The following is a 20,084-nucleotide window of genomic DNA, read 5'->3' on the forward strand; positions in this document are numbered from 1 at the left end:
CAATTTTTCAATAGCCAGATGTCTTTTCACTTAGTTCCTCAGTGTCATGGCTGAATTAGAATTCAAGGCAATAAACTACTAAACTATTAAGCTACAATGAATAATTAGTTCTTACACACTTAATCACCTCAGTAACTCCCCATTCCCATTTTGTTTTAAGCCAACAAGGGAAAATATACATGTGAAATCCACCAGAAATATACTGCAGATAATATCCTGCCATCTTTTAAAAAAGGCCTGTCAGATGTGGTCTTGGGTTCCCTGTATATAGGAAAAAGATGGGATGGCCACAACTGGAATACCTTTGATCATAGGTCTACTCAATCAAGGCTGACTTAGGGTGAAACATTAACAACAACACCCATTTTGGTTGATTCAGTTTTATTTTAACAAAGGCATGGTCGTGTGGTTTATTTTACTTCCCAACCATGTGGTTTGGGGTTCAGTCACACCATGTAACACCTTGAGTGTCTTCTACTATAGCCCAAAGCTGACCAAAGCCTTGTGAATGAATTTAGCAGATGGAAACTGAAAGAAGATCATTATATGTGTGAGTATGTGCAAGTGTGTGTGTCTTCTGTGTCTGGTTTACAGCTTGCCTGCTTCAATGGAAATTTGCAATGCACAGGCAGTGTCGTTGTCAGTTCTCTTGTCAACTAATTGTTCTCTTCAAACCTTCAAAGCCACATGAAATAAGAGGTCAGTTACTTGAAAAAGCAGGTATAGTTTTAATGACTAGAAGGGTATTTCATTGTAAAATACTGCCTCAATAACACGTTCACTTAACCCATGCAAGCTTGGAAACACAGACACAAAAATAAACTAATGAAATAAATTTCAGGTTAGTGGAAAATTAAGTTGATCTAAATAGGATTTAACCCTTTAGTATTCAGATTTCTCTGTCAAATGTAATGCTTATTTATTCACATTGATTTCAATTCTTCATGCATTATCTCATCACTTCAAGATTTCAATGATGTGATTGTATATTTTTAGAATGACATTGTAGAATAGGTGTGATATGCTGGATCTGATCACTTTGAACATAAAACAAGTAGAATATTCAGATCAGATTTTGCAGGTTTAAACGCTAAAGGGTTAAACCAGAGTCATGTTTTAAAATTGCTATTAACAAGCGAGAATTTTGACATGCTTATTAATGCATTAGCTCATATACTCAATACACTCTAATATGCAAATGAAATATGAACTTTCAATCTACTACAACCAACACAAAAACTATAACTTCCTCAAAGTATAAAGAATCAGATATACTTTTATAATCTAAGCTTGTTCAGTGAATTGACAAATGTAACTATAGAGACATCTCCACTCCTTCCAAAGGCAGCAGCTGCATGATAGTAAACTGAATAGTCAATGAACAAAAATTGGGATAAACCCTCTAATCAAACAATAGCTAAGCCACAAGAAAAATCATCATTTCTTTATCTACAGAATAATTAAGAATAAGACCAAGAGTTTGAGCCAACAACAAATATACTGATTCCTTTTATACTCCAAACCAATATATTTTTAAGAGGACCTCAGCAATCAATAAACAAAACCAATAGATAAGAGTGAACAGATTATAAAGACAGTCATATATCAACACAATCTTACTGCTACCATCTATCAATGGAAAACATTTAAATTTTAAAATCTACAAATGAAAGTTAATTTTATAACAAATCAAACATTCTCTTTTTATCAATGAAAATAATTTTCCAACACATTTAAAAATTTTGAAGGCATATAGTACTATAAATTATTTTTTTAAATCCTATAAAAAATTGAAAAAGAAAAACAATATTTTGAAATGAAAAACCAACAATTTTTTTCTCATGGAAATAAATGAAAAACGGATATGTAGACAGATATAGCCTGCATCAAATTAGATGCTGTTCATGAGTAGAACCTGTTGCACAGTTGCAAAGGCAGAGGTATGTTGCTTTTATGAATACATATCAAATTAGAGAGCTATAAAATGAAATATATTTGAGATTAACTCTATTAATAATAATTCACTCAATGTTAACACTCTCAAGGTTCCTAGTTGCTGTAAAAATGACAAAAAAATTATACCAGTTTAATGAGTTTGAGTGTCAAGGAAAGAAACTTAAAAGAGGAAACTCTTGAGCTAAGACTTTGGGTTGAGTGTTATGTAAAATGATTATCACAATTGCTCTGATGTGCTCAAATTAAGTGTAACAGGTAAAGTCAGAGGAGGAGGGGTAGTGTCTATGTGTTTTGAGGACTCCCCAAGCTTGATAAGATTGATGCAATTGTTGTTTAATCTGAACATTTGAATGTTAATATTTGCAGGAAAAGCAAGGGCGAGGAGGGAGAATAGATTGTTGCGGTTTGGGAGAAGGAATGGAAAAATGTCCAGTGCTGTATCTAAGAGGTGATTCAGTGTGGATGGCAAAAAGAAAAGACATGGGTTAGGTTCAGAGTTTTCCACTAGGTAATTCAGAAAAGCAGTAGCCATTTTAGTAGGGCCACAGATCTGTGAGGTAGTGATTATAACATGCTGGCAACTGAATCAAATGGTTCTTGTCTTGCAAATTACTTGGTGACTTTGATGGTGCCATATAAAAAGCATCCAGTACATATAGTAAAGTGGTTAGCATTAGGAAGGACATCCAACTGTAGAAACCATACCAAAGCAAACAGTAGAGCTTATGCAGTCCTCTGGCTTGCCAGCTCCAGTCAAACTGTCCAACCCATGCCAACATGGAAAATGGTGATATATATATATGTGGGCTTCTTTCAGTTTCTGTCTACAAAATCCATTCACAAGGTTTTGATCAACCTGAGCCTACTTGCCCCAGCTTCCACACTATGGGGACTGAACTGGAAAGCATATGGCTGGAGAAGTAAATTTTTAATCACACAACCACACCTGTACCTACCTCAATGTCATACACATTTTGTTTTACTTCCAAATTTAGTTTTTATACAAATGAATATGCCCCAAAGCACACACCTGGTTCAGTTCTTACTAAGTCAAATGTAAAGCAATCAGTAGGAAACATAGACAATCTCCAGCACATTGACTTGGCCAGAAATAGTTGATAGAAAAGACATTAAAAAGTTGTACAGATTCATAACCAATTATCACCATCTTTTATATTTCACTTGTTTAAGTCATTGGACTGTGGCCATGTTGGGGAACTACTTTGAAGGGCTTTGTCAGACAAATCAACCCAAGTAATTATTTTTAAGCCTTACAACTATTCCATTGGTCTCTTTTGCTAAGCCAGTAAGTTATAGGGACATAAACAAACCAACACTGGTTGTCAAGTGATGATGGGAAATAAACACAAACACAAACACACACACACACAATGTGCTTCTTTCAGTTTCTGCCAGCCAAATCTACTCACAAGGATTTTTTCAGCTCAGAGCTATAGTAGAAGACACTTGCCCAAAATGTCGCACAGTAGAACTGAACCCAAGACCACATGGTTGAGAAGCAACCTTCTTAACCACACAGGAGTGCAGAAATGAAACTGGAATAATGCATACATATACATACACATACATATATATACAGACAGATGGATGGATATGGAAGACTATACAGGAATTGCATGTGGCATGTTAAGTGGTGTGGTATTTGTTATCATATAACAAAGAACAGGAAAATTTTTAGAATTTCTGATAGTCAAAATTCAGTGTTAGGACTGAGCAAAGACAAATTTCATAACAGAAAAGCAACAGAATAAAAAAAAATTAAGTCAGTAGAAGAAAAGTTCACTTAAACCTGAAAGATATTTCTTTTCATTCCTTAGGTATTTCAAATTATTTATAATTTCATAATTGAGGAAAAGTTGAGGGTGTGTGAAAGTCTCTTAAACATAATCTATCCTCTCTCTCACGTTTCATTTCCTAGTTTTCTGGGGAAAATCTGGTAAGACTGACAATAACAGCTTCCTAAAAGTTAGGCCAGCAAAACTTGAAAGTTAGTTGTTAGACAAGGCATGAAAATGTTAGATTAGAGACAGTGATATAAGATCGAGACTACAGGAAAGATACTGAATGACAAAACACATCTAACTTATTCCAACATAACAAAATAAATTTTAGAAGAAAGTGTATTATTACCCAAAGAAACTGCACTGATGACAATATAAAACAGACTTAGTCAGAATCCTATTCAATCAACAAAGGCATTTCTTAACTACAATCTTTTGGTTCCACTATGTATGTCAGTATCTGATTTTATTCAATTAACCTTCATTGACATTTTCTTCTAAGATACCATCCATATAACTATTTATCAATACTAATACTTTGTAACTAAGAAGCTTAATCTCAGTAGGAAAAATACTACTTCTGTACTTTTATCTTTTACTTGTTTCAGTCATTGGAATGCAGTCACCACCCTGAAAGGTTTTAGTCAAATAAATCGATTGCAGTGCTTATTTTTTAAAGTTAGTACTCATTCTGTCAATCTTTTGCTGAACTACTAAGTTACAAGAACACAAACTAATAGTAGCTATCAAAGCTGTGGTGGGGGACAAACACACATCCACTCATATAGTTATATACATACATATATATATACAATAGGTTTCTTTTAGATTCCATCCACCAAATCCACTCATAAAGCTTTGGTCAGCCTGGGGTTATAGCAGAAGACACTTGCCTAAGGTGCTATGAAATGGCACTGAACCCAGAACCATGTGATTGGGAAGCAAACTTTTTACCATAGTCATGGCTGCAATTATGATTCAGTTAAATTTTCCCATGAATTTCAGTCTTATGGTAGGATAGCACTGTTAAAGCAACTGTAAATCTTACGTTTACTTAAGAAAATGGTGAAGAGGATCGGTAAAAAAAAAATAAAATAAAATCAATGTTGTTTACTTACCCGCCAGCACGTCTTTTGTCAGCTTTATCTTCTGAACCCGGTGATTTGTTAGCATTATCTATGTGTGGTGGTGAACTAACTGAAGATGACGATGATGATGGTGGAGGAGGTGGTGGTGGCGGTGGTGGTGGTGGTGAAGTTTGAATTTGTTCATAAAAGTTGAATTTAGCTTGATCGATATCTTCCCCTGCACAGAAGAGAGAGAAAAAGAAAGAAAAAAAAGAACAAGAGACATTACAAGCAGAAAATATAATTGTTGAACATTTAAGTTCACCTTTTGTTATAACTGAGAGCTACAACTGGCCAAACTATGAGGATACTAGGCCGTTGGCCAATGAGATTATTGAGTTCATTCATACCCAATCATCAACACAGACATAAAAAAAAATTTTAATCTGAATGCCTAAATTCACCAAGTCTAAAAGTTGGTTATAGCACTGTATATCTGACAAGTTTTTTATCAGCCAACAGAGCATCACTCAACACAAAGATAACAGGAAACCACTTAAGATTCACTAGCAACTCAATGGGTTAAGAAGTTGGTAGTAATGAAACAATATGGAAAATATAAAGAATTTTATTAGATGAAAGGATATTGTTTGAGGTCTAAGGCTAAACAGACTATGATAAACAGAATAAATATATTTTCATCCTAATGATTTTAAGACAGTGGATTACCCAGATTTTATCCTAAGACAGATTTATCTTTCATCTATTTAACACCTTGAATTCAGAACTAAACACCAACTTTTAAAAGTCATTCAAGGGCTATTTACAATATATTTATGAGATAGGAACTGCTAGGTAGTTTCTTTGCATGCTTGTTTACTATGAATTGTAAGATGCCCAGCATCTTCAAATATAGTTAGCACTTATAAGAGCTGGGTGCAGAATTCGATCACTGGAAAGCCACAAAGGGGCACATATGTATTTGATAAGCCTCTTCCAAAAAAAAAAAAAAAAAATTGTTAAAGACTGTACAATCCCTTGAATTTTGATAGTTCAACCCATCCCACAAAGCTCAAAAGTAATCTCATTCTGTCTTGCAAAATTTTTCAGAGGCCCTGAACATATAAAGTACATCAAAGCTGTCAGTCTGAATCAGACTCTACAGCTGCAAAAAAAAATTGTATAAATGTGTACTTTAAGACAGGGTAACCGATTTAGTATTAAAAAAAAATCAACAATCTGAACACATCCTGTGAAAAACAGAAATCTGTCACATAGACTGTACCTGTTCTTGGGTGGTAGATTTAAATCTGTCACCAGGTTTAACACTACCCCTTTGACTTTGAGTACCTTTAGAGGGATCCACTCTGCTGCAAGCATTCAGACTAGGTCTCTAGTCCAAAGATAACTCAGTATACTTGTATGTTGCTTCCTACTGCAGCAACACATAAGATGTGGTTTATTGTCCCTTTCCTCCATCAAGTCTTGGAGACTCTGCAAAAGGTCGTGGTCATTCACTGCCCTGTTCTCCTCTGACTAAGCCATATAAAAGAAAATAATAAAACAGCCGATTACATGAAGGCATTCATCTTCACTTCATTGTTTCCTTTCACTTTCTTTTTCTCCATTCAGCCAACCATTTTCAAAATATCATATTTCTATAAACAATCCTTTAACTAGGATTAAAGCCCAATAATACAAACAATTAGGAAATTCTATTCTACCAAGAAAAATAGTCACAGTACAAAAATAGAGTTTCTTTCTTTGAATGGTTTGTTATGCTGCCATCTTTTACAGATTTTGATATTCTTATATCATAAAATTATATGATCCCCTAAAATCTGACTTTGACAAACTTGAAAATAAATGATATTTATAATATACTGTTAAACAACTACAGCTAAAATATTACAGTTACTCCTACATTCAATTTGATTTATATATATGAATTTATAATTCGTATATGTGACTCAAAAATGTAATATTGTGGCTTTTATACCTCTTCTTAAGAAGCATTAGCCAAGTATTTAAGACTGTATGTGTTTGTGATGAATTCCATAAATGATATCTTGCAGAGTTAAAGCACCTTAAAAAACCCGGAAATTTGAGACACTGATGTCTTTCTCAAGGATACTGATGGTTTAATAATTGAAGCAGTCATAACTGAGTACTGAAATTGAGAACATATTCTATAGCCATTGAAAGTAAATCAAATTCCTACAAGACACTGAAACTGTCTCCAAGCTGACGTACCCAATATTACCTGCCCATTTGTTTAATAAACAGACTGTTACCAGAGAACACAAGAGTAAACTGAGATTAAAATCGATTTCGGAGTTAGTCTTTGACTGAAAAATGTATGACAAAGAAAGTGAGAATAAATTTGTTGTGACATAAATTTCGATTACCAGATTTCAAAAGTTTATTTCCTTGGAGTCTTAATTTGATACACATGAATTTTCAAGACCATTCTCAGCAAGTTCTCCAGTGTATCAAAGCAGCTAAATTAAATAATCACTCATGTAGGGAATTATTAAAAGGTCAAGATTTCAATGCCAAACAAACAAGGTCGAGCTGACATTTCCTTCAGTCTTATATTAAGACTTTGTCCCTTCCTTTATGATGTAACACGAAAAGGAAATTCCACCTGCGCACACACATATATACACACACAACAGCAGGCATTATTAAAACGTAAATTTTATTAGAACGATTAAACAAAACATCAACAGAATCTTATTCCATTTGTTGAGACTCATTAATGTGGGCTACATGCACACAAAATAAGGTGCTAATGAATCAAAACAATATTATAACATGTGACATAAACTATGGAAGTGTCATAGCTGGTTAATAACGATCATCATTTGTGTCAATGAATAGTGTAAATCTAAGTTTGAGGGATCGTGCCCTATTCACGTCTTGTTTATAGACAATACATTCTCTGAAAGGGGGTATGGGAGGATTTGAAACTAATATTCTGTCCACCCAAGCACCAAAAGAGTTATCAAAAATATAAAACAACGTTGATAGTTTCAACAGTAAATATATTTTAATGCTAACAATCAAGTATAACTTGGTATTTTATCCAGAAAATAAATGTGCGTTTCTAATATATTAAAAAAAAATACCTGTGGACAACCAGTAAAAGTATTTTTAGATATCTGATTATGCTTTTTAGAGAAGGGAGGGAGAGAGAGGTGCGTCTGCAAATAGTGCCAACACCATGAGGAGGCATAAGACACATGCCAGAGTGAGACTAATAGATTTATAAACAAACAGGAAGCAATAAGTCAGTTGCCTCTCTTTCAAAAACACCTCCTACAAATCGGCAATTAATGCACAGAAAATTTAAATTATAATAATTAGCTGCTCACAAACGCAAACAGAGGCGCAGACATTATACATATATATATGCATATATATCATATACAAACACATGCATGTAACCAGGAAAATTTACAAAAAAAAAATCTTGAAATACATAAGCGATGCAAACTTTAGTATCGAGTAGAGTTTATTTTTGTCCACATCACTCACAGTTTTCTTTGAAACAATAACTAATATATTATCGGCTGTCAAGTAGTAAATTTTAGTACAGATCAAATAGCACGATTTTTAACTGAGGTTACGTTTCTAACCTAACAACGGGATGTTGAAATCAGGATCTGCAGAAATTGCATAGAGAAAATATTTATAGCATGGAAATCATATGAATTGAGATTATTAGTCTGACTAAATATTCAGTTCAACCAAGAAACTGGTTAGAAATATCAATATTAAAAAAATTAAGGCGATCAGTAGATTTATTGAGTTTTATTCATTAGTATAGCAATGTAAGGCAAAATATACGAAAGCAGGATGTGAATAAACATTAATATACAGGAAAATAAGACATTTGTGTACATGGAAAGAAAGTGCAAACAGGTTTACATGCATCGGTGTATATTGAAATTGGGATTATGTGAGAAATGGATAGATCCAACAAAAGAATGAGCTTTTGACAATAAGTGAGCATGAAATGGGTTTCATCACAAGGTTTGGGGCAGACGATAGCTTTTGTGACTAGTGTATAAATGGAAAGCTTTCGTGATTATTGCTTAAAGAGTTTAGTTCTTCGTATTTGACAAACAAGTTAGCAACATGACAGCGAGATCAATCTCACTGAAAGGTTTATATACATATATACACAACAGAAAAAAGAACTGGTACCAGCAGTAGCCAAAGACCTGAATATCAAAGCAGGCTTAATGCGAGAGTTGGTGGGGAGTTGCAAAGCTGAGCAAAGGCAACAGCAGGTGCGCAGTGGTGCATCGGCTGTATATGTTATCAGGGAAAAGAAAAGAGGGGAAAGGGAAATATGTACCAGCTATTAAGAAGATGGAGCCGTTGTTGCTGCTGCCTCAGCTGCTATTGTTGTTAAAAGTCGATGTCTGCTGGTACCAAAGCCAAAGAGACCATGTGCTTTTCTACTCACCACGTGCTTTGGCACGAGATTTCCATTCCACATAATCCGCCGCCGCCAACAACGTCTCCAGACTCATAGCCTGCCGTCTCTCTCCTCAACTCTCGCTTGCCTCCGTAGTTTCCAGATCTTTCCAAAAACTTTTAAAGGACTCTTGGATTTCTCAAGATGTCTTCTCCCCTCCTCCCCAGCAATTAGTAAATCCTCTCCGGTCAAGAGAGTGCACCGTCACGTGTTTTTCTCGTCACGACTTGCTTTGTCTTTGTCTTTTTTTTTTTTTTTTTACCGACGGAGTAAGTTGTGCAATCAATATTCACGTTCGAATCACTGATATAAACATAAAAAGACTTGTTTAAGGCAAATATCGACTGAAGTAATTGTAATGATAGGAATGACAATAAACTCACGTCGCGTTGTGATCTGATGTTATAATGAAATAAGGCTACTGATGCATTAGGTTATCGATGTGCATCTATTATGGCCTCTGCTGCTTACTCCAGAATGCAGACGCTATATATTTGTAACAAGAAAAACACATGTAGAAGGAGCACGTGAAAAGATGGAAAAGAATACACAAAATACAGAATGCTAGGTCTTCCTAGCAGGACAAGTTGGATGGGCTGATTTTGTCTTCTAAGTGTGAAACAATCACACTGATTTCCTTTTTTTCTTTTACTTCTTTTTTGTTTTTATTCTCCTGATTTTAACACATTTTATGTCGATCGGCAAACTACCGATTGCATTTATACGACTAAAGAAGCTATGTAGGATTTGCTCATTCATACGACATATTTCAGAAGATACGACATACCATCAGTTCAAACGTAAATGGGGTGGGAAGTATTCAACATCCGATGTACTATTTCATGAGATTTTAAATTTACATTAGTGTCTAGTATTTCCTTTCATTTCTTATTTCCACGATTCATCTATTAACATAACACTTTTTTTTCCTAGATGAATACGATTTGTATAATCCAGTCTATAAGCATGTGGCCTGTAAGGTGCGTCCCACTCCCACTTCTCGGGTATATAGATATATATCTCAAGTGCCAAAAATGAGTATCCTTCGTGGCTGTATATGTTTTTGTATTCATGTAATTTGTATAGATTTTCTTCGATTATGATGTATATCTGTATTATTTCATGTCTAGCAATGTTATATGGTCTTATGAGAGACAATGTATCATGGCGGCAGCACATCAAAACATGACAGAACACCGATGACGCTGCGAACACGTGGAGCAATGATAGACAACTCTTACCGGATCGACCAATGCTACTACCCTGATGTGTACAATCGGCAACCTTATTGTCCAATCATAGCAGCTTGTTTTGACGTCATCACCATGGAGCTTGCGGATGCCCCGCCTTCACCACGTTGGTAAAAATCACATGGCTGCTTCTACGTGCTTGTTGAGCAGGACTGTTTTTCAGCCATAAGAAACTAAACATTCGATACCGCTATTTCTATGTTCAGTCGATTTTTTTTCGAGAATTGTTCCCGAATAAAATCATATTATCCTCTGAAAGCATTTGACGCGATTTCAATGCATGACGTTCAACTTTTCTGAATGTGTTGTTTATTATTAGCCTATCTACCATGTGTTTCCTTTATTTATCTCTCTCTCTTTCTTTCTCTCTCATTAAATAGGTGTGTATGTACGTATTTTACTTTCTAAGCTGATCTCTTAAGAGCTAGTTGGTTATAGGAACGCGCTTCTAGATACTCATATATTTAAATATATTTCCACAACATTTCAATAATTCCACTTAATTTAATGTTCATATGATCTACAATAAGTAACAATAGAAATGTATGACCCATGACAACAATCGAAGGATACTCATTTTGCAATGTAAATAATCTTAATATACAAATTTGATCTACCATCGAATAATACTAACGCAGTTTCAACATAACTTCTGAACAATACACTCACACACACATATATATATTATACACACACATACTATATATATATATATATATATATATATATATATATATATATATATATATACACATATATATATCCGCTGCCTATGTATATATACACATATACGTATATCTGTGATTGTGTGCGTGTTATATGCGCATGTGTGTAACACACACACATATATTGTGTCTGTACAAATATACATACGTATAATGTATATATATCATAGATACATTACATAGTATAAAAAGACAACAGATATGTATACATTACTACTACTACTTTTATCGACAGAATTTAGAGTAAATCAAGGGCCTAGAATCTCATACATTGGTACTTTATATATATATGTATACTATTTGCAATATAAAACACACATACACACATAATACAGATATATCTTATCTTTTACTTGTTTCAGTTATTAGACTGCGGCAATATACACATATTTATATACATGTGATGGTGTAGCAAAAAGTTTGCTTCCCAACCACCTGTTTTGGGGTTCAATCTCACTGCGTGACACCTTTGGCAAGTGTCTTCTATTATAGCTTCGAGCCGACCAATGCATTGTGAGTGGATTTAGTTGACAGATACTGAAAGAAGCCCGTCCTAAATATATATATATATATATATATAAGAAATACACATAATATATATATATATATATATATATATATATGTATATATATATATATATATATATATATATATGTGGGGCGGGGTATGTGTGTTTTTGTATTTGTCACCCTACCAACACTTGACAACCAGTATTGGTTTGTTTACGTCTCTGTTACTTAGCGGTTCGGCAAAAATAAAACCGATAGAATAAGTATCAAGCTTTAAGAGAGTAATTAGTGGAGTTGATTTTGTTCCACTAAACCCCTTCGAGATAATGTCCCAACATGACCGCAGTCTAATGACGATAACAAGCGAAAGATAAAAGAAAAGCATGCGCACGCACGCACACACACATACATTTATACACAGGTAAATAAAATATGAAAATGCAAACAACAAAAGGACGTAAACAGTGAATGTACTAACTTGATGCTCAGTTTAAGATGGAAAAAAGAGGTAGTGGAACACTTTGAGCATGGCTCTTCATCAGAAAGAGGAAAGGTCAGGAGGAAAGGAAAAGAATAGTCCAAGAAAAATATGTGTGTGGGTACTAGAGCATAACTTGTTTTGTGACATCATATAGGAAATGAACACACATTTTCAAAAGGAAAATATTTATTACTTTAAAATAAAATAAAATAAAATGGACTTCTTTGTATAACTCCTTCCATAATTACTGTTATTTAATCTTTTTCCTGAATCTCTATGGTTCTTTCTCTTTCGCTGGTACTCATTACCTGTTTTCAAGCCTAGTATGTACACATATCCTGCACCTCTTGCAGTAAATTTTTTTGTATCATTCTTTCACTCTCTCATCTCTTTCTCATTTCTTTATTGCTCACAAGGGGCTAAACATAGAGGGGACAAACAAGGACAGACAAAGGGATTAAGTCGATTACATCGACCCCAGTGCGTAACTGGTACTTAATTTATCGACCCCGGAAGGATGAAAGGCAAAGTCGACCTTGGCAGAATTTGAACTCAGAACGTAAAGACAGGCGAGATGCTTCGCTAAGCATTTCGCCCGTCGTGCTAACGTTTCTGCTAGTTTCTCTTTCTATAGAACATCAAGTGTGACTGGAGACTCAAGCAACTAACATTTATATTGGCTATTATATCTACCTTCCACACACACAGGTCTGTCCTTTCAGGTACTGGTGCCTCATAAAAAGCACCCATATCAGTGCTGCGTAAACACACTTGTGCCAGTGACATGTAAAAAGCACCCAGCACATTCTGCTAAGTGGTTGGCTTTAGAAAGGGCATCCAGCCATAGAAGCCATGCCACAACAGACAATTAGAGTCTGGATAGCTCCATCCATGTCAAACCATCCAACCCATGCCAGAATGGAAAACAGACATTAAACAATGATGATGCTATATATGTATGTCTGGTTTGGCACCAGTAACGTTCCAATTCACTTCTACAGCTGAGTGAACTGAAGCAATGTAAAATAAAGTCTTTCTCAACACACAGCCTTGTCCAGGAATCAAACTCGCAACCTAATAATTGCAATCCCAACACTCTGACCACTGAACCATGCACCTTTGCCTTTCCCTTGAACAACATCAGTGATATGGAGAGAGAGGAGACTGGTATGCTTGGGTGACAACTGGTCTTCTACAAAAGGTACAAAGTCCAGTATTTAAGACCTTAGTAATTAAGTGTGTCAACTTTTATTTCACAAAAGAATGTGGGTGGGTGGTAAGTTTAAGCTGGCCTTGTCTTTACTTGAAACCTTTCATCCTTTTGGGGTTGATAAATTGAGTACCAGCGAAATACTGAGGCCGATGTAATCGACTAGCCCCCACCCCAAAATTTCAGACCTTGTGCCTATAGTAGAAAGGGTTATTATTTAAGGTTTTTACTAAATCAAAGTACCACCAAAAAAGAATGGTTCAATTAGTCCTTTTGATAATAAGCTGCACCATACTGTAATTCCTGATAAATTAACATGATGTTCCTCCTTAATATGCAACTTCTAAGGTTCCCAGTAGGCGTAATTGTGGTGGTTATCTTTATCTTTTAAATGTTTCTGTCATTAGACTTGGGTCATGCAGGGACACCACTTTGAAGAATTTTTAGTCAAATGGATGGGCCAGTGCTTTTTTTTTTTTCTTTTTAAGCCTAGTACTTATTCTAATAATTTGTCTTACCAAACTGCTAAGTTATGGGGATGCAAACACACCAACACTGGTTGTCAAGCTGTGGCAGGGTACAAACATAGATGCACATGCACACACATGTATATATATATATATATATATATATATATATATACACACACACATTGGGCTTCTTTCAGTTGCCATCTACCAAATCTACTCACAAGGCTTTGGTCAACCTGAGGCGAAGAAGACCCAAGGTGTCACACAATGGGACTGAACCTGGAACCATGTGGTTGAGAAGCAAATTTCTAACCACACAGCCATGTCTGGACCTTGGGTAATTGAGCTATTAACTTAAATGTTACCTCATCAATTCAAACAGTCTTTGTTGAAAAGTATGCATCTTCTTTCTACACATCTTCCCAAGTACCACTTGAAACATTTCATTTTTTGGTGCAGATTATCTTCATTGAGAGCATGGACTTTTCTTGGAATGTAACGTTTCCAATCATAGCACTTCAAAATGTTAGTCTTGCTTCATTTTGAAATTCCTGTTTCATGTCTCGCTTGCAATACAGATTTTCTTGGACTCTGGCAATATGTTTTAGAACCCTTTCTTGCTTTATGGGGCTCGTTGATGTTTGCTGCCTTCTAGAATGTTTCTTGAGGACATTCTGAACAATTCCATCTGCTTTAAAATTATCTCTAATTCAACTGGTGATAAGTTGCAGAAGTGGATTTGTTTTGAAACTCCTTCCCTTTACTGCCTTGCACTTCAAATGCATTTCAAAACTTGCAGTAGCACTTTAGGATGAATTGCCTTTGTTCAAAGCTTAGTCTGGTTCCCTTCATTATTTCTAATTTGCTTTGATTAATTCTAAAAAGAATTAAGCGAGTTATCACCTAATAAAGTGTGTGTGTGTGTGTGTGTGTAACAGTGGGGAGTCAAAGAAAAAGTAGCACTCAATACATACTAGGAATTGTAGATATTTAATAACAGTTTGACTCACCTCCACATTTCTCAAAGTTTTCTAAGTGTAGATGAGTGACTACATCCTCAATATATGAAGCAGAGAATGGAGATTTTTAACATAGCTTCTAAGTAAGAATATTTGGTTGCTTCCATTGGTCCATAATTAAGCAACAGCAAATAATTTCATTTATGGCAGGCACATGTGTGGCTGTGTGGTAAGAAGCTTACTTTTTGAACTACATGGTCTCGGGTCCAGTCCCACTACATGGTGTCATGGGCAAGTATCACCTACTATTGTCCCAGGCCAACCAAACACTTGTAAGTAGATTTTGTAGACAGAAACTGAAAGAAACCTGTCATGTGTGTGCGTGTGTGTATTCTTTTATTCTTTTACTTGTTTCAGTCATTTTGACTGCAGCCATGCTGGAGCACCACCTTGAAGGGTTTTAGTCAAACAAATCAACCCCAGGACTAATTTTTTAAACCTAGTTCTTATTCTATCAGTCTCTTTTGCTGAGCTGCTAAGTAATGGTGATGTAAACACACCAACACAGGTGGTAAAGTAGTGATGGGTGGACAAACACAGACACAAGTCAATAGTAGTTGTAGCAAATACCGGAACCCTGGATGGGGTATCACTTGGCTTGTCCATCAATAAAGAGTGCAGCTATCTGCATGAACTGATGCAAACTGCAGGACACAGTGAATATTGACACCTCGAATGCACATTGCAGCTTCAGGATCCCATTGTTCTGGGATCCTGTCCAGTCGAGAGGCGGTCACAACACAAAAACGCCATCTGTCACTGCTGTTGGCGGTGGCAGGGAGTCGAGAATTGCAGAAAGGGTATGTTGGGGTTAGCAGAAGGAAAAGAAAAAGGTGACAGACAGTACCATCCAGACTGCTCGCAGCTGTGGCCCTTCCTTCTTTCTTCTTGCAGTTCAATTAGTGTGTGCCGCTCAATCCTCTGTCTCCTGCCATGCCAGACCGTCATTGTTAGGACATCCGCATGCCTCGAAGTGTGGTAGACACATAATGGAGCACAACAGATGCACCAAGGAACAGCGAGGCTACATGCACAGATGACAATAAATGAAAGTGACAGAAGCCCCGCACAGTACCGCCCAAAAGTGCTCCTGCCCTCTGTTAGTGCCTGCCACTTGGTTGTTTTGTCCTCTCCTCTCTTTTCCTTCCTGTTGTCTCCCTTCCATGGCCGCTGCCAACCTAGCCACTGCCGTTGGTTGGCATTTGTTCTGTGGATCTCTGTGCGAGCATTTCTGCTCGCTGAGGGAGCGGTGGTAGCCGCATGCTTCAAACCGTTAATTGCAAACAATGCTGCTCTCAACTCAAACGAGACTACCTGCCAAACTTAAGCATATCACTAAGTGGAGGAAAAGAAACCAACCAGGATTTTGTAAATAACAGCAAGTAAACTGGGAGAAGCCCAACGCTGTATCTTGTCGGCCACGCCGGTCATCAAGAGCTAAGACACAAGGGTCATGCACAGTTGATTGATTCACCTGGCTAGGCTCAGAGTCCCCTCAATTAGGGCTACCCAGAGCAGGTGCCAGGCCCATTTAGAGCAGGCGGTGATAGGTGGTATACTTCAGTCCGAGAGTCGTGTTGCTAGGGAATACAGCCCAAAGTGGGTGGTCAGTGCCATCCAAGGCTAAATATGGGGACGAGTCCAATAGCCAACAAGTACCATGAGAGAAAGTTGAAAACAACTCTGGAGAGAGAGTTCAAGAGACTATGAAAACACCCAGGGGTAAACAGGTAGAACCACTCACTGTGGGGCACCGATATCGCACACACTTTCCCTCTGATCCGTCATTACAACCTGTTCCTGTTGGGCCGGCAGGCACATAGCATCCGCAGGTCGCAGGGCAGTGCCCCACTACTGCCAGCTTCGGCCAGCCGACCAGCAGCTGGAATAATGCACTTCTCTCAACCAGGCTCGTCACTCCATGAAAGCACAGGCACAGCTAACCGACGGAGACAGGCTAATGAACCTCGTCTGCAGCAAGCATGACACAGTGAGTCAACTGCAAATTGTTGAAGCCTTTCACTTTGCAAACTCTGACAGTACAGCAAAAGCGAGAACATGACATGTCATTGCACGCATCAGTCAGCATGGCACCTATGGGCATTGGCAGTGTGCAGGGCACCTCAAAGCATCATTCCCAGCTAAGTTCCATGCATTCATGTTCCTGTTCTGACTCAGGTGTAGCAGCCGACCAGAGACCTGAAACATGGCAATCAACACCCAGTCGAGATAAAGCTAGAGGAAACTCTGGTGGAAGTCCAAAACGCTTCTGACATGCAAATCGATTGCTGGAACCGGGTGTAGGGGTGAAAGACCAATCAGGCTATCTAGTAGCTGGTTCCCTCTGAAGTTCCCCTGAGGACAGCTGGCATTAGTGGGAGAATGACACACAATTCCGTCTGGTAAAGCAAACAACTGGAGGCCCCGGGGACAATGATGGCCTCAATCTACTCTCGAACTCAGAATGAGTGAAACGGGCTGCTCCTCTCCCGATCAGAAGTGGTGGTATATTGTAGCCATTGTGACGCGACAAATGCACAGTACCAAGTGGGACACTTTTAGTAAGCAGAACCGAAGATATGGGATGAACTAAACGTCCAGCTAAGGTGCCCTATGCTCTGCCCATTAGATCCCTGAAAGGATGTCAGTCAATATAGACAGCAGGATGGTGGCCACAAAAGTCAGAATCCACTCAGGTGGGTGTAACAACTTACCTGCCATTTCGACCAGCCACGAAAATGGATGGTGCTGGAGCAAGTGACCGATGCTGGATTGGCTGGGTGACAGGTTGCGCAGTCGCTGGCGAGGTGACTTTCTGATGCCCAGTTGAGTAGGAGGGCACCATGATGTACATGCAAGCCACAGGCGTGAGCCCAGGTATAGCCAACCACGGGTGTAGATCTCGATGGTAGTAGCAAATATTCGAATGAGACCTTTGTAGACCGAAGTGGAGAGAGGTTCTGTTGCCAATGGTGGTCAAGCACAGGTCAGTCGGTCCTAAGAAGCAGGTGAAAACTTGCACGAAAGGCAGTGGAACTGTCATTGAATCGAAAGGAAATCAAGTTAATATTCCTGAAACCGAATTTGGCATTCCCGAAACCAAACACAGCGCATTCCTAGCAGTGTATCTGTTGTCGAAGCTGGTGTCCGGGTGAAGCAGAGGCAATGCAAGCGAGACCAGAGATGTTGTTGGGCACCCCGGAAAGAGTTCTCTCTTCTTCGTGAAGGACCATGCCTGTGGAATCGGCTTGTCCAGAGATACGGATATGGCATCTGTAGAGCGCACATATATACATATGTGTATCACACACATATATGTGTGTGCGTGTGTATTTACAGGGTGGCCCAAAAGTAGGTTTACAGTTATAACATAGGCACTTCAAATATCTTTTAAAACATTACAATTAACTAAATTAGCACAGAATAATGGTTTCATATTTTTTAATAATTAAGATCTAAACTGTTAATATATGAATGCAAAAGAGATAGTTGAATAACTGTAAACCTACTTTTGGGCCACCCTGTGTGCATATATACATATATATATATATATATATATACACACACACATATACATATGACTGGCTTCCTTTTTCAGTTTACGTCTACCAAATCCACTCACAAGGCTCTGGTCGGTCCAAGGCTATATGTGGTTAGGAAGCAAGCTTCTTACTATACAGCCACAACTGCACCTTTGTGTGTATGTATGTGTGTGCATGTATGTGTAAGTGTGTGTGTTACTGTGTCCTTGATTTGACTTCATGCGACAGTTGTAAGCAAGTGTCACCATCATGCAAGTGGTATCCTTTGCTTCCAATCTTCCAAAACAAGTTTGGCAAATATTATCAGACTCATGCTAGCATGGAAATGTGGGCGTTAAATGATGATGAAGATGGTCCCATATGCTAAAAAAGACAATCTAGTGTTGCTAGAGAAGAGACTTATGAAACATGTGTAATATCATCATCATTTTTGTCTTCGTTTCTTAGTTACCATGGTTTGGATGGCTCCTTTCTTATACAGTGTGTAACTAATTGATGTGTTGTCATTTTTTATGTGAGGTACAATATCCTGAGACCAGCTTTTGCCACTTCTCCCCATGTCTTTCTTGGCCTTCTACTTGTACCTAGATTTATCTATCCCTTCATATGTATCACACACAGATATATATATGTATGTGTGTGTATACATATCACAAGGTTCTTTTAGTTTCCGTCTACCAAATCCACTCACAAGGCTTTAGTTGGGATCAAAGCTATAGTAGAAGACACTTTCCCAAGGTGCCATGCAGTGAGACTGAACCTGGAACCATGTGGTTAGGAAGCAAGCCTCTACCACTTCTTCCTATATCTTTCTTAGCCTTCCAGTTGTACCTAGATTTATCTCTCTCCTCATATGTATCACATGTCCAAGAGAGCATGCTTGCTTCATTTCTCTTCAACCTTTACACATCTGTGTTTAGTGCCCCCGTTTCACTATCATGTATAATCACACTTCACACACAACTAACAACCTACCTTTCACTTGAAGAGAGACTTTCCCTTGTTGTCAGCAGAAGCAGAAGAATCCCTAAACATTGTACACCCTGCCTTATTCTGGTTATTATGCTTTCAAGGCACCCACCTCCACTGCCCTGGATATAGACACTATCAACTGCTTCTTTTGAAACTTCCAAACATTGAAAAGAAAATAGTTTAGCAGTTCTCTAACTGCTAACTATTACTGTACATTTGGCATATTCAATGTCTTACCCGGTGCAAGCTATGGACACATAAGAGGTGCAGCAACATCAAAGGCAGGTTAACTAGGAAGTTAGTTTTTGTTTGTGGCAGATGTGCAGGTGCAATAAAAACTGTAAACAAACAGGAAACAACTTCTATCTCATTCCAGGGTGAAAAACTAGAGGTAATCGATAGCTTCCGCTATCTGGGCGACCAAGTTAGTAGTGGGGGTGGGTGCGCTGAAAGTGTAGCTGCTAGAATAAGAATAGCCTGGGCAAAGTTTAGAGAGCTCTTACCCCTGCTGGCGACAAAGGGACTCTCACTCAGAGTAAAAGGCAGACTGTATGACGCATGTATACGAACAGCCATGCTACATGGCAGTGA

The 20,084-nt window shown here is 37.6% G+C and overlaps 1 protein-coding gene across 5 annotated transcripts in view; it reads right to left on the reverse strand.

Annotated features, from left to right (window-relative positions):
- The window catches only part of LOC106867929 (myosin-G heavy chain), a 116,350-nt gene that overhangs the window by 73,382 nt on the left and 22,884 nt on the right, over nt 1–20,084 (reverse strand). For 2 of the 5 annotated variants that reach the window (XM_052968406.1, XM_052968403.1), the window contains exons 1-2: nt 9,303–10,754; nt 4,877–5,063 (exon numbers count right to left, since the gene is read on the reverse strand). In XM_052968406.1, coding sequence (XP_052824366.1) covers nt 4,877–5,063; nt 9,303–9,369 — 254 coding nt within the window. In that variant the 5' untranslated portion in view covers nt 9,370–10,754. Of the gene's footprint in view, nt 1–4,876; nt 5,064–9,191; nt 10,755–20,084 lie in introns of those variants that run through there. The other 3 variants (XM_052968404.1, XM_052968413.1, XM_052968410.1) reach the window with 2 other exon arrangements.

The sequence above is a fragment of the Octopus bimaculoides genome, chromosome 1 (genome assembly GCF_001194135.2).
Source record: "Octopus bimaculoides isolate UCB-OBI-ISO-001 chromosome 1, ASM119413v2, whole genome shotgun sequence".
Lineage (NCBI taxonomy): Eukaryota > Metazoa > Mollusca > Cephalopoda > Octopoda > Octopodidae > Octopus > Octopus bimaculoides.